Source organism: Notechis scutatus, chromosome 2 (genome assembly GCF_049901735.1).
Source record: "Notechis scutatus isolate UNSWTSFEM ecotype Mainland chromosome 2, rNotScu1.2, whole genome shotgun sequence".
Taxonomy (NCBI): Eukaryota; Metazoa; Chordata; class Lepidosauria; order Squamata; family Elapidae; genus Notechis; species Notechis scutatus.
The window spans coordinates 150,173,566-150,188,193 of record NC_142010.1 but is presented as its reverse complement, the minus strand read 5'-3'; the positions used below and the strand labels follow the sequence as shown (position 1 = coordinate 150,188,193).

The 14,628-nt window shown below is 39.5% G+C and overlaps 1 protein-coding gene across 1 annotated transcript; it reads left to right on the top strand.

Moving 5' to 3' along the window:
• The first annotated feature begins 5,851 nt into the window (after positions 1 to 5,851).
• Positions 5,852 to 14,315, top strand: LOC113417808 (lysozyme C-1-like). Its single transcript, XM_026676384.2, has 4 exons — positions 5,852 to 5,981; positions 8,973 to 9,131; positions 11,224 to 11,302; positions 14,225 to 14,315. The coding sequence occupies exons 1-4, from the start codon at positions 5,852 to 5,854 to the stop codon at positions 14,289 to 14,291; spliced, it is 435 nt and encodes a 144-aa protein (XP_026532169.2). The 3' UTR covers positions 14,292 to 14,315.
• The last annotated feature ends 313 nt before the right edge of the window (positions 14,316 to 14,628 follow it).

Below are 14,628 nucleotides of genomic sequence, written 5' to 3'. Positions count from 1 at the left end.
CGAAACCTCGTCTCTGCGAGGCTTCGATCCATGCTCGCTGCTGGAGTGCCCCGAGCCGGCTGGTTTCAGGGCTAAGCCACCCCGTAGAGGTGGTGAAGAAGGGGGAGACTGCCTGCAGGGTTGAGGAGAGCCGCATCTCTCCTCCCCAGCTGGCCATTACTCCCTTTCTCGAAGGCGGTTGCAGCGGTGGTCAGAAATGGCCACCACAAAGAAGAACTCGACTGGAAAAGAATGTGCAGGAGGAAGATAAGAAGAGAAAGTTTTGGTTGACCAGGTCAAACAGCAAAAGCAACAAATAAGGTACCCTGGAATTTAAATTTAATAACATTGTTCTCAAAGAAGATTTTGAAGCTGCGAAGGAGAGAGAGAAGGGAAAGGATTAGGTTTTTTTTTCTTCCCTTCCTTATACTGACAGCTAAGAGACTTAAGCAAGAAATTGAAAAAAATCCACTTTTAATAGGCATCTAAGCTGAAAATAAAAGTCAAAGGGATAATAAAGATTTCTGGATATTTAAAAGTTTTTAAAAGCAGGAAAGGAGAAAAAAAGAATAAAAGAGCAGGATCTGGAAAAATGGAGGAGACTGCCTGGAACTAAGGAATGGAACTGTAACTAAAAAGAACTTACAGTGAAATTTCAACAAGATTCCTCAAAGATACATCTTAATTGAAACTTGGTAACAAAATAATAGAACCCCAGGAAGAGAAAGTGGAAAAAAGAAGCAGAAAGAAACAGCCTTGGATTATTTGGATTACTTGGTGATTTTTGGTTTTTGCATCTGGATGACTAAAATTAACCGGGTGGTTGTTTAAAAGTCTTTAAAATGGTATCACTCTTAGAAGAACTGAAATGGAACTTTAAAAATGGAAAAGATGCACAAGAAGGGAGAGGTTCTTTTGGCTTCATATTTCTATTCTTAGAAATGGAGATCTGGAACTATGAGAAACAACAAGAAACGCTTGCAGAACAAGAAGATTTGGACAAAGAAGAAGCCATCTTTAATTATCAAATAATTTTAAGTGGGGGGAAAAAAGAAAAAGGGGGAAAGAGAGTGAAAGGTTTAAGACTAGAAAAAACAACCAAAAAGAAGAATAATTTGAAAGATAAGTATAATATTAGAAAGCAACAGAAGAGGGGATTACAGATGAGAGAGTTAGAAGTAGAGAGACGAGGGGGTAAAAAGGGGAGGGGAGAAGAAGAGGGGGAAGAAGGCAAGGAAAAGAAGTTGTAAAAGACAGAAACAAGAAATGGAGAAACAGGGAAAAGATATAAGGATTGTAACCATAAGCTTGTTTAGAGATAATGGGTGAAAATTTAATTGCAAAAGGGATTCTGCAAAGGTACATAAGATAGCATTGTTATATTATAAACAGAAATAATTTTAGAAAATATGATTAAAATGATGGATAAAATATTTAGTGTAATGTAGTTGAATGTTTGGTAATAAATAAATGAATTAAAATGATTGAGAGAATTAAATGGGAACATTTTTAATTATTAGTAATGATTTATAAAAATATAAGTGAGAAATATGGAAAAAAAAGAATTAACTATGGAAAGTTTATAACTGTTCCCAAAGAAGTATGATATTTAATTGAAAAGAAATGTTAAAGATGTTAACATTTTAATGAATATTAATGATAGAATTGAATTGGAATGGAATGTGTGCTTTATTTACACACACACACACACACACACACACACACACACACACACAATATATATATATATATATATATATATATATATATATATATATATATATATATTTTTTTCTTTTTAAGAATATAGTGTGTATTTTAAGAATGTACCAAGCAGAATTCGATTGGAAGTTATGTATTATATTGAATGCTATAATCTTAAAGGATACATTGAAGCTTAAATAAGAGTTTGAATGGATAAAATTAAAAGATATAAAGGTGTCATACTCCAATTGGTAACTACAGGGAAAAACTTGTTTAATAAGAAAAGATAATATGAAATTAAAACAGGACAGTCAAAAGTATAAATATAATGATTTGATTGAGATGAGATAATTAAAATAAAGTTGAGAAAATTAAAAGAGGGGAAAAACTATGTAGAAAATATAAAACGATAATAAGATATGGAATAGAATATAAAAATGAGCATGAAATTGAGTTTGGTGTCTGTATGAAGAAGTGATAACCTGGGACCATGCTATTTTCAAAAAGATGTTTTATTTGTATTTTGTTTTTGTGAAAACCCAAATAAAACTTTCAAAAAAAAGAAAAAGAAAGGGAAGGAGTGGAAGGAGTAAAATAATGGGGAAATCCACCAATCAGGTACCACAGTAAGAGTGGTCCGAGCAGAGCAGATGATTACAGGTAGTTCTCAACTTACAAGGGTTCGTTTAGCGACTGTTCAAAGTTACAATGTCACTGAAAAACGTGAGTTATGGGAGTGGTGGGATTCATTTTTTTTAAACTACTGGTTCTGTGGGTGTGGCTTGGTGGGTGTGGCAGGGGAAGGATACTGTAAAATCTCCAGTCAGAGGTGGTATTTGCTGGTTCTCCGAACTACTCAAAATTTCCACTACCGGTTCTTCAGAACTGGTCAGAACCTGCTGAATACAACCTCTGGTTATGACCATTTTTCACACGTACGACTGTTGCAACACCCCAATGGTCATGTGATCAAAATTCAGATGCTTGGCAACTGACTCATGTTTATGATGGTGTCCTGAGGTCCCACCCTTTTGTGACCTTTTGACAAGCACAGTCAATGCGGAAGCCAGATTCACTGAACCACCATGTCACTAATTTAATAACTGCAGTGAGTCGTTTAAGAACTGTGGCAGGAAAGGTCATAAAATGGAGCAGGTTTTACTTAATGGAAGTCTCACTTAGCAACAAAAAATTTGGGCTCAATTGTGGTTGTAAATCGAGGACTGCCTGTATAATGTTATTGTCCCTCCTCCCTCTTAAATGTTATACAAGTCCCTTCATCCCCTCATTTGATCCATGTCTTTCTTAATCTTCAAATCTGTACATTCTTGCTTCTTTCTTCTGTTAGCAAAATGTTCATATAAGGCAGTGGTAGCTAACCTTTTTGGGCTCCTGTGGCAAAAATTGCTTGCGCTCACACGCTCGTGTGCCAGTATACAGAAGGCGATGCGTGCAGTCCCCCCATGCCCCCTGCGCATGCATGTGCGATTCCCCACCACCATCCCCTTACTTGCACTGTACCTCCCAGCTGATTTTTGGCCCATTTGAAGCGTTTTCAGCCTCCCAGAGGCTTGAGGAAAGCCTCTGCAGGCTTTGCAGGATGAAAAATGGGCCTGTTTTGGCACTTCCGGTATCTCCGAAAATACAGGAAGTGATGAAACGGGCCTATTTTTCGTCCTGCAAAGCCTGAAGAGGCTTAAGTCTCTGGCAGGCCAAAAAGGTCCTGAAAATCAGTTGGGAGGCGCACGCATGCGCAGTGAGATAAGTTTGCCTGGGGCTCGTGTGCCCACACAAATGTCTCTGCGTGCCACCTGTGGCACGCGTGCTATAGGTTCACCATCACGGATATAAGGTTTCCAGTCTTTCAAAAAAGTATTTGTTTTTTCTTCTTCTGACCATCAGATCAGTTTTGCCATTTTTTGTGATTCCTGACATTTTCACCCTCCATTTTGTCACGTTGGGGGAATTCATTATTCTTCCATCACTGTGCATTATTCCGAGGGGAGCATTTTAGCAAAATATTTAGCAGCAGCACCCCAGTTGCATCCTGCAGAATTTCACCTGCTCCCTTGGCAGTCTGCAGCACTGCGTGGCTTTGGATGAAATGTACTCCGAGACAATTGCTGCCATTCTAGAATTCCCCAGATATTCTCAAGAGGAGAAGAGGGCTGGTATCCCAGGGCATCTACAGCTTCTATGACAAAACAAGGGTGGCTGTGGTCCCTCCAGTTTCAGTGCCACCTATTGACCTAAGAAGCCTTCTCTTCTTACAGATGGTGAGCTTGATGGGTTGGTTGAAGTGACTGGATGAGACCCTCAAGTACCTGAGCTGCAGTATCCTGTGCTGCCTCATTGAAAGGAAAGAGGATAATAAAGGAGCGGTGGGAGGTTACATCCATCTGATACGCCTGAACAGTTCACAACAGATGCTCTTAATATCACTGGTTTTAGGGGCCAACTTCACACTGATGGTAACCTACATCAAACATGAACCTTATACCACAAATTCTGGGTTCTGATTCTCTCCTGGAGCATTTTACAGGTTGCTAGAATGAAGCAATTCTCCAGCAAAGCAACTTCAATGGCTATAGAAACTGGAAATTATTTCACTTGATGTCCAACCTTTAAAAATAATTAATATTAAATTACTTCCTACATCTAAGATTTTTTTTTTTTTAAATTTGCTGTGTCTTCTGATCACTTGCTATGTATTCTTGTGTCTGGTGCTTCTAATTTTGAGGCAAATATTATTCTCCAAAAATTCATTGCAAGTGGTTTTTTCCACAGCCTTTAAGAATAGAATAGAATTCTTTATTGGCCAAGTGTGGTTGGACACACAAAGAATTTGTCTTGGTGCAAATACTCTCAGTATATATAAAAGAAAAGATACATTAGTCAAGAATCATAAGGTACAACACTTAGTGATAGTCATAGGGTACAATAAGCAATCAAATCATACTAGGAAACAGTCAATATAAATCGTAAGGATACAAGCGACAAAGTTACAGTCATACAGTCACAAGTGGGAGGGGATGGGTGATAAGGAGCGATGAGAAGATTAACAGTAATAGTAGTGCAGACTTTGTAATAGTTGAACAGTGTTGAGGGAATTATTTGTTTAGCAGAGTGATGGCTTTTGGGGGAAAAGCTGTCCTTGTGTCTAGTTGTTCTGGTGTGCAGTGCTATATAGCATCGTTTTGAGGGTAGGAGTTGAAACAGTTTATGTCCGGGATTTGAGGGGTCTGTAAATAAGGCAAGGGTGTCAAACTCAATTTCATTTTTGTGTTTGACCTCAGGGCCGGGTGGGCATAGGCATGGCCAGCTCAACGTCACTTGTGTCACGGGCAGCTGTGGTAGCCCGGGTGGAGTTGGGGGATCCATTGTCTCCAGCAGAGGAAGGTGGGACCAGGGAGAGCTCTGTTTTTGGACTCTGTCTTCAACTGCGATGGCTTCCTGAAGCCCTCTGCCAGCGAAACCGGAGTTCTTGAGCTCCATTTTTGCTGGCAGAGGCACCACGGGCCAGTCCTTTGCTGTTTCCAGAGTGGCCCTGTGGGCCAGATCTAAGCACCCCATGGGGCGGATCCAACCCACAGACCTTGAGCTTGACACCCCTGCTTTAAGGCATTGTCATATTTTCTCTTAAAAGTGTAGCTATCAAGCTCAAGCAAAGACCAGCCAACCTAAAAGCCCTTCTCTTCTGGGGCTAAATGAACCAGTTGCTAAATGAGGATCACTTGTACTTTATAGCAATACATATAGGTTTATCCCTATATATAGTTTACATGAAGTTATCTGTTACTGAGCATCAATCAACATGAAACATATCCACCTGAACAATAGTTGGGAAATTTCTTCAGGAAATGACATTGATCCAGAACTATTTGTTAGTGATACCATTAATGCTGGCCAGGACGTACTTCTACAGTTCTTTGGTTCATACTTGTATTGCAAAATATTTTCATATTCTAATCTAGAGAGAGAAAATATTCTATTTTTGGAGGATAGAAATTTTCAATTCTGTCTGTTGCTTTTGAAATGTTATATTTCAATAAATCTGTATACCCATTTTTCTGCCTTCTCCCCTCAAAGGAATGACCTTCTAAGACTGTAGAGTTTGCTCTGATTTAAGGATCAGCTACCTCCCATCATACATCCCAGGGCCAAGATGATGACATTCTTCCTACAGACTTTTCTTCTAGCTTGCTTTGTACAGACCAAGATCTATCGTCGCTGTGAGTTGGCTCATGTCTTGAAGAAGAATGGGATGGATGGATATGAAGGTTACAACCTAGCCAGTTGTGAGTGCATTTCCTCACTGGATAACAAGTACTAAAGTACTGAAAATTGGACTAACGGCCTACACTAAATATTCCCAATGTAGTTTTTATTAAGCAGCATTTCCTGTTTTTTTCTCCATAAGTAGGTACTGCTTTATTTGCTCTGGAACTTGCTCCAGCTTGTTAGATCTCTTCCCACAATTTCACATGATTAATGCCTCTTCTTTCCTGGATCTGAATAGTAGTATTTGAAGCTAACAGGTTCTCATTTCTGGTTATGCTCATCAAATCCCTAGCAAGCCATCATTTGAGACTTTCAAGAAGGTCCCTTCCAGCTCTGATTATCTGTAAGTTGCAAACTGGTGTAGTCAGATCTGACTGCTGGCTACTATAGAATAGAATAGAATAGAATAGAATAGAATAGAATAGAATAGAATAGAATAGAATAGAATTGGAATTGGAATTGGAATTGGAATTGGAATTGGAATGGAATGGAATAGAATTCTTTATTGGCCAAGTGTGATTGGACACACAAGGAATTTGTCTTGGTGCAAATGCTCTCAGTGTACATAAAAGAAAAGATACATTCATCAAGAGTCAAGAATCATCAGGTATACAACACTTAATAATAGTCATAGGGTACAATAACCAATCAAATCATACTAGGAAACAGTCAATATAAATTGTAAGGATACAAGCGGAGGGGATGGGTGATAAGGAGTGATGAGAAGATTAATAGTAATAGTAGTGTAGACTGCAGATAATTGGACAGTTTTGAGGGAATTATTTGTTTAGTAGAGTGATGGCTTTAAGGAAAAAACTCCTTGTGTCTAGTTGTTCTGGTGTGCAGTGCTCTATAGCGTCATTTTGAGGGTAGGAGTTGAAACAGTTTATGTCCGGGATGTGAGGGGTCTGTAAATATTTTCACAGCCCTCTTTTTGACTCATGCAGTATACAGGTCCTCGATTGAAGGTACGGTGATAGTAATTGTTTTTTCTGGAGTCCTAATTATCCTCTGAAATCTGTGTCTGTCCTGTTGGGTTACAGAACCAAACCAGACAATTATAGAGGTGCAGATGACAGGCTCAATAATTCCTCTGTAGAACTGTATCAGCAGCTCCTTGGGCAGTTTGAGCTTTCTGAGAAAGAACATTCTTTGTTGTGCTTTTTTAATGACATTTTTGATGTTAGGTTTCCATTGTCCATTGTCCATTGTCCATTGATGTTGATGACATTGTCCATTGTCCATTGATGTTAGGTTTCCATTGTCCATTCCATTGATGTTAGGTTTCCATTCCATTCCCATTGTCTTGTGATACAGTATGATAGAACCTAGAAATTTGAAGGTCTCTACTATTGATACTGTATTGTCTAGCACTGTAAGAGGTGGTAGTATGGGAGGGTTTCTCCTAAAGTCTACCACATTTCTACGGTTTTGAGTGTGTTCAGATCCAGATTGTTCCGGTTACACCACCAGGCAAGTTGTACAACATCCCGTCTGTATGCGGATTCGTCGTTGTCTCGAATGAGACCAATCACTGTTGTATCATCTGCAAATTTCAGTATTTTAACAGATGGATCGCTTGAGACGCAGTCATTGGTATATAGGGAGAAGAGAAGTGGAGATAACACACAGCCTTGGGGGGGGTGTGCTGTGCTAATTGTACAGGTATCAGATGTGATTCTGCCTAGCTTCACCTGCTGCTTCCTGTCTGTTAGGAAGCTTATGATCCATTTACAAGTGTGTTCAGGTACCGCTAGCTGCTTTAGTTTAGTTAGAAGTATGTCTGAATTGGTGGTATTGAATGCTGAACTGAAGTCTACAAGGAGGACCCTTGCATAGGTATTTGGAGATTCAAGGTGTTGTAGGATGTAATGCAAAGCGATAAATAATTTTACTGTTATTATTATTGGTAGTATTTATTACCTTTAGAGCTCATCTTTCTTCTGAGTTCTTAAAATGGTATACATAGGAAAGAGAGAATAACCCTCATGTTGTCCTCACAAACAACAACTGTGTGAGATAGATGAGACTGAGCAGTAACTGGCCCAGGATCACCTAATGAGCTGCATACCTAAGTTGAGGTTCACCTTTGGGCTCCCTGGTCCCAGTCCAATGCCTTAACATTTATACTGTCATTTGCATCTACAAGGATACGCTATAATGTGTCTACAAGTGATAGCTCAGTAGAATACGTGGCTCAGAACAATTGTTAAACTCTCTTCCCAATGTTCTTTATGCCTAAAGGTTTTACCCTTAGTGGTGCTTCTCCAACTAAGTTGAGCACCTTTCCTTACCTACAGCTGCACTCACATTTGAAGAAATCAAAGGCATTGGAACTCTAGATAAGATGTAACATAATTTTCAATGTCAAGTTTGAAAGGAAAGGGAATTGTTTCTAAGTAAATGGTAATGGTGTAAAATTGGGCAGACTTCCTATTAGTCCCTAGCAATTTTGCTTTGGATGAGGTCAGGCAAAGCATTTCAAACTCCAGTAATGTTTTCCCCTTTTGTAAACCAGTTTGATGCCCATTTTGCCATTTCCATAGATCATTAGCAAAAGATTAGTTCTAATTACCTGTTCATGGAGTGTCTATTAATGTTGCTTTCCATATAACCCTTTGACATGACTCCTCTCTGCTCTTTTTAAAAAAAAATAGGGGAGGGAAGAGCTGCTTGTCTCAAAATGTCTAGTGGGAAGATTAAAAACAAATTTAGAATCAACGTTGAAAGGAGGGCTTTCTTAAAAGCTTTTTCTACAAAGGCATCTTGGCATGACCATACAAGGTAGGGATGATAGAGACTGAAGTCCCACAAATACAAAGGACCGCAAGTCAGAGTAGAATATTGGGATGAAAATAGTTGAATACTCTCCATACATATATTTCATATCTAGGTCTCTAGTTTACAAAATCTTGCCTCTTGGTTACATTTTGGAATATTGAGTCAGAATGAGTGGAAGGCTGTGAAATGAACTCCTGAGGAACTTGTCTGATTTCTCTTCTTTGTAGGGGTCTGCATGGCATTTTATGAAACTGGCTTTGACACCAAGACGATTGATCATCACAGAGGTGGCACCAAAGACTATGGCATCTTCCATATCAACAGTGGTTTGTGGTGTAGAGAAAATAATTCCTTATCAAAGGCCTTTTGTGATATAGCTTGCTTAGGTCAGTTTCCAACTCTCCCCACACACAAGGTGGATTTGTGCCCTAGGACTAGAAAAAATAAAGTAACCAGTGGTGGGCTGCAAATTGTTTAACACTGGTTCTCGGACTGCGTAGGCATGGCCAGTTGGTCATGTGACTGGGTGGGTGACGTCACTCATCACACCCAGCCCTGCCTTTGGGCACATGCCTAAAAGGAAGAGGTAGGATTCAGTCAGTTGGGGCTAATCCCACCACTGGCTGGCCCTGCCCCCCACCAGTTTTTTGGCCTGTTTTCAGGATGTTTTCGGGCTGTTTTCCAGGCCATTTCCAGGCCATTTTTCAGACTGTTTTCAGGCCATTTTGGGGCCATTTTCAGACTGTTTTTCAGGGCTGAATGGCCTGAAAATGGCCTAAAAACAGCCTGAAAATGGTCTTAAAAATGGCCCATTTTTCGGACTGTTTTTCTGGCTGTTATGGGGCTGTTTTGAGGGCATTGTCAGGCTGTTTTTCGGGCCACACAAAACAGGTGAAGGCCAACTGATACATACTGGAGAGTCCCTTCCCATTAAACGTGCTAGAATGGGCTGAAGAAAATAATAATCTAAGAAAAACAACAACCCCAGAGAGCATTTAGTTACCTTTTCTCAATTAAATATTTGACACCACCCCCCCCAATCTGTAATTTGAATAGCCAGCAGGTGGCGATGTTTCAATACTTCTTGAGTGGTACAATTGTTTTGATTGGGGGGCAGGATCAGATAAATTACCATTACATATGGTGATGTACAGAAAAATTAAGAAAAGCAAGCAAACAATAGTTTGCCCTCTTGCTATATTAGGGTAAAAAGAAAACAGATTTATCATGAACCAGGATCTTGGGGAAACAAGCAACCAAAACTTGGTAGGATTCTTTTTGCCAAGGGTTTAGGTCTCTTTATTGGCATTCTGAATCTAATTATAAATATAAACTTCAATTTTGTACAGGTTCATTATCAAGCCCTGGTGCTGGCAAAATTTTACGGGGTGGACAGAATCTGATATATGTCGGAACTGATAGTGATGATTGATAGTCCTCCTGTGTGAGTTTTTGGAAAGGGGCCAGGGGACCAGGATAAAATCCTTGTGACTCTTCACTCCACTCCTACGGAATTATTTTCCTCTGGAGATCTGGAGTATGCCTTCCCTAATAGAATTTGGGACGGCAGTAAAGAGAGAAGCCTTTTATATTTAATGCTGCGCGGTGGCACAGTGGTTAGAATGTAGTACTGCAGGCTACTTCTGCTGATCATCAGCTGCCAGCAATTTGGCAGTTCGGGTCTCACCAGTTCAAGGTTGACTCAGCCTTCTGAGGTTGATAAAATGAGGACCCAGATTGTTAGGGGCAATATGCTGACTCTGTTAAGTGCTTAGAGAGGGCTGTAAAGCACTGTGAAGTGGCGCATAAGTCTAAGTGCTATTGCTATTGCTACTGAGATTGTAGACTGAAGGAGGACTGAGCTTTTTTATGGTGTAAATGAAGTTGGACTAGAGCTAGACTATTTTATAAACCCAACAGAAGTCTACATGGAGTCAGCATTTTTTAAAGTCATGGAATAAATAAGTACAGGTAGTCCTTGACTTACAACCACAATTGAGCCCAAAATGTATTTTGCTAAACAAGACAGATGTTAAATGAATTTTACCCCATTTGGCAACCATGGTTGCCACAATTGTCAAGTGAATCATTGAAGTAACACGCTTGTTAAGTGAACCTGGTTTCTCCGTTGACTTTGCTTGTCAGAAGGTTGCAAAAGGTAATCACATGATTCTGGGACATTGCCATCATCGTATATATGAACCAGTTGCCAAGCATTTTGATTTTGACCACCTGACCATGGAGATGCTACAAAGGTCATAAGGGTGAAAAAATGGTCATAAGCCACTTTTTTCAGTGCCGTTGTAATTTTGAATAGTCACTAAATGAGCTGTTGTGAGTCGAGGACTACCTGAAGTCTTTTCTCTGCCTCAAAAGAGTTTCTTCCAACTTTGTGTCTGCTGCCTTTATTCACACATTTCTATCATCTCCCTCTGTTGCTTGTGCATTCTCTTTCTCTCTCTCTCTCTCTCTCTTAAGATTTGCTGAATCCTGATCTTGAAGATGACATCATGTGTGCCAAAAAGATTGTGAAAGGCTCCACTGGCATGGCTGCCTGGTAGGAGAAAAAATGGCTGCCTCTGTCTAATGATAAGTAGTCCCCTCTCTATGATTTTGAAGACTAGGACAATCTCACATAGCTCACAGATGGATAATTTGGTGCTGCCTGAATGTTTTAGATCAGTTTTTTTTAAAAAAAAACTGGGTTCCATGGATGGCGTTCTGTTTCAGACAACTTCTCTAACAAGCTTTGTTCTAGGCTGTGGGTTGCATCTCAAATACTGAAGAACATCTGGCTGTCTATTTCAGCCTCCTTATCTACATGTGATTTAGCCCAATATGTCCTTTGGAAATGTGTTTTCCTATAGAATTGCCAGTTGTCTGCCCTGTCCTTCCTCTGTCCTTTTTATGGCTAATATTAAACAGGTACAGTGGTATCTGGGTACTCGACTGGTTTGAAATTCCTTGAATTGGGTACTCGATGCATTTTGATGTGAAAATTTTGTCCTGAAAAATTGTTTGTTTGGTACTCAACGCACAAACTAGAACTTGTCGGCTGCCTTGTGACTCACTACATTATTTCCTACAGGGGAAAATTGTTTGGTGCTCATCATTTTTGGTACTCATCGTGCCTCCTGGCTGGTACCAATTAATGATGAATACCAAAGTGCCACTGTAACTTTTTTTCACTTGCATTTTGTATCTGAAGCTGTTGTTACCAAAATGACAAAAAACACCCCTATAATAGAAAAATGTGATAGACAGACTAGAGCAGGGGTCGCCAACCTTTTGGACCTCAGGGACCACCAAACTCATAATTTTAAATCCCAGGGACCACTAACCGGTTCTGTGGGCATGGCCTAATTTGTGAGTGTGGCTTGGTGGTGACTGGCTGGGCATGGCTTGTATGTAAATATTATAAATATTTATATAAATATTGATTTTTTTATTTTTTTTAAAAGCAACTTTTACCCAAAATCAGGCAAAGCAGGCAGGCAGATTGAGTTGCTCACAGAATCACAGATTCATTCAGAGATCTATCTATCTGACATTGGCTAGGTCAGTCTGTCACATAAAATTTGCTTGCTGTGAGTCTGCACTGAATAATAGAAACTTCAGTCCTAAGGGAGGTTCGGCTGTGCTTAAAAGCAGACCCGAAGATCTAAAGACTAGCTAGAAAGCAAGAAATCCAACCATTTCCTGCTTTCTAGCTAATCTAAATCTCCCAGCACAGCAGAACAACTGGTGGTCAAAAAAAAAAAAAAAGAAAGGAAAAATAGCAATTTAGCAGGCAAGTTTGCCGGGTAAGGAGTGAATGGGCGGGGAGGGTTCCCGTGCGCCATGTGGGCGGCTTCCTGCGCAGCCTGGATTAATTGCTTTGGGGGGTGTTCTGGGGGTGTCATTTCTCTGCGGCCCACCAAAATTTTCTCATGGCCCACCAGTGGGCTGCGGCCCACCGGTTGGCGACTGCTGGACTAGTGGGCATGTCCATTACGAGTTGTTTTAAAGGAAGGAAAAGTCTGCAGGTACAGATTGCCTAACAATTCCCTCTCCCAACTCTTTTAAACAACTTGGGCATCATTATTCCTTTTTGTGAAATGCAGGTGAAGTTTGTAATTTGTGTGGGTTCTTAATCTCAATCCTAACTTTAACAATTGTGGATAAGAAAATTGTGGATAAGAAAACCTTGAAAAAAATGTACTTTATGCATCTGCAAATGCATCTCTGCAATTTTTCATATTCGTAACATTAAAACCCCCACTCCAAATGTTCTCTTCAAACAGAATCACATAAACCAAACTATAAATACACGAAACTCTTCACTATGAATTGCAAAATCTGATCCCTACTTTCTCATTGCCAATATGTGAAACTGCAACTCACCGAATAAGAAAAACGAGGGCTATTTACACTGAAGATGTAGAAATCCTGCCTCTTTGGGGCTCATTTCCTCATGTTTTCAAATAATTTATATTTTACTGTCAGGTAACTAATTCTGCTGTAATCTATCTGGATTTTCGGCATAAAGAACAGCTGATTTCCCACATCTGGGTCTGCATGTGGAATCTACTTCAGGGGGCTTCTTAAAAAAAAAGCAATATTAGAGTTCCTAACGTTATTTTATGTGTCTTTCACAGCAAAATAGCTACAAAACCCCAGTTTTTAGTCGCTTTGAGAGGCAATTATACTCAGGCTGATAGAGATATGGGAGCCTAAGTAAGAAGGAAAAAAAAGTTAAAAAACACAGTTATAAAGTCCAAATAGCAGGCTATGTCTGTCTACACATAAATGCTACTTTATGACTTAACATGATGGTCTAATTTACACAACTCACTAAAATTGTGGTGGATCACTGCAATATGCTGAACCACAACAGCAACTCCATTTTACTTTAGTCTACAGAATTGTGTGAGCCCAGCCAGCAAATTCCAAAGATACAAACACGTAATCTTATAGACTCCAGTAATTGAACTGTGATGGTTTTATTTTAAAATAAAAAATTTTTAAAAAAAGATTTGATCTTTTAGGGGCCTTCACTGCAAAATTAGAATGTGCATAAATATGCCTATCAACTACTGTAGACGGGTCATGCATATGGCCACATTTATGAAATGTATCTATATGCATGATTAAGATATGTATGGAAGGCTTTCAGAGAAGTGAAATAAAATAATGGTGCAGAAACCTATCAGAATAAAATTACAAATTTAATATTTTAAAACCCACCCCACCGAATAGGGATTGTCACCGAAAGCGGCAATCTGAAGCCACTAACAGGATTCAAAAGCCCATCTAATAACATTGCTTTCATCATCTTGCAGAAGGCCAGTAGTTAAAGGGGGGGTGGGGGAAGGAAAGATGAACCTACCACTGGGAGAAAAACATTGGGGTTTTTTTTGTTGTTGCTGATACTGTGCTTTGTATCAAAATAGTACATGTGCATATACAGTTTATTCTGATTCATTTTCTCTTACTACAGGCACCAGTGGAAAAAGCACTGTGAAAACCATGATATGAGAAAGTGGGTAAACGGGTGTAAGATTTGAAAAGGAACTGGCTGCAGTCTGTTTCACCTCTCCTGTATCAAATAACTTTTTTTAAAAAAAACTTACCTTCTTTGTTCTTTCATTGGTTTATTCAGTTTCCACTTATTGACAGAAAATGTTCATAATACATTCCTTTGCTTTGTCCTCTTGCTAATTGCACCAAAGTCTGGGGCAGCAGATTCTGCAATGAAGCTCCTGCTATGTGGGATACACTGTGATGGAGAGATGCCTTAATGAAGAGCTCTGCGCAACACCATTAGTATTTAAAATGTAAGGAGGAAGTTCATACCTTGTAATTGCAGGAGGTGTAGGAAGATGCAGAAGAAAGCCACAGTTT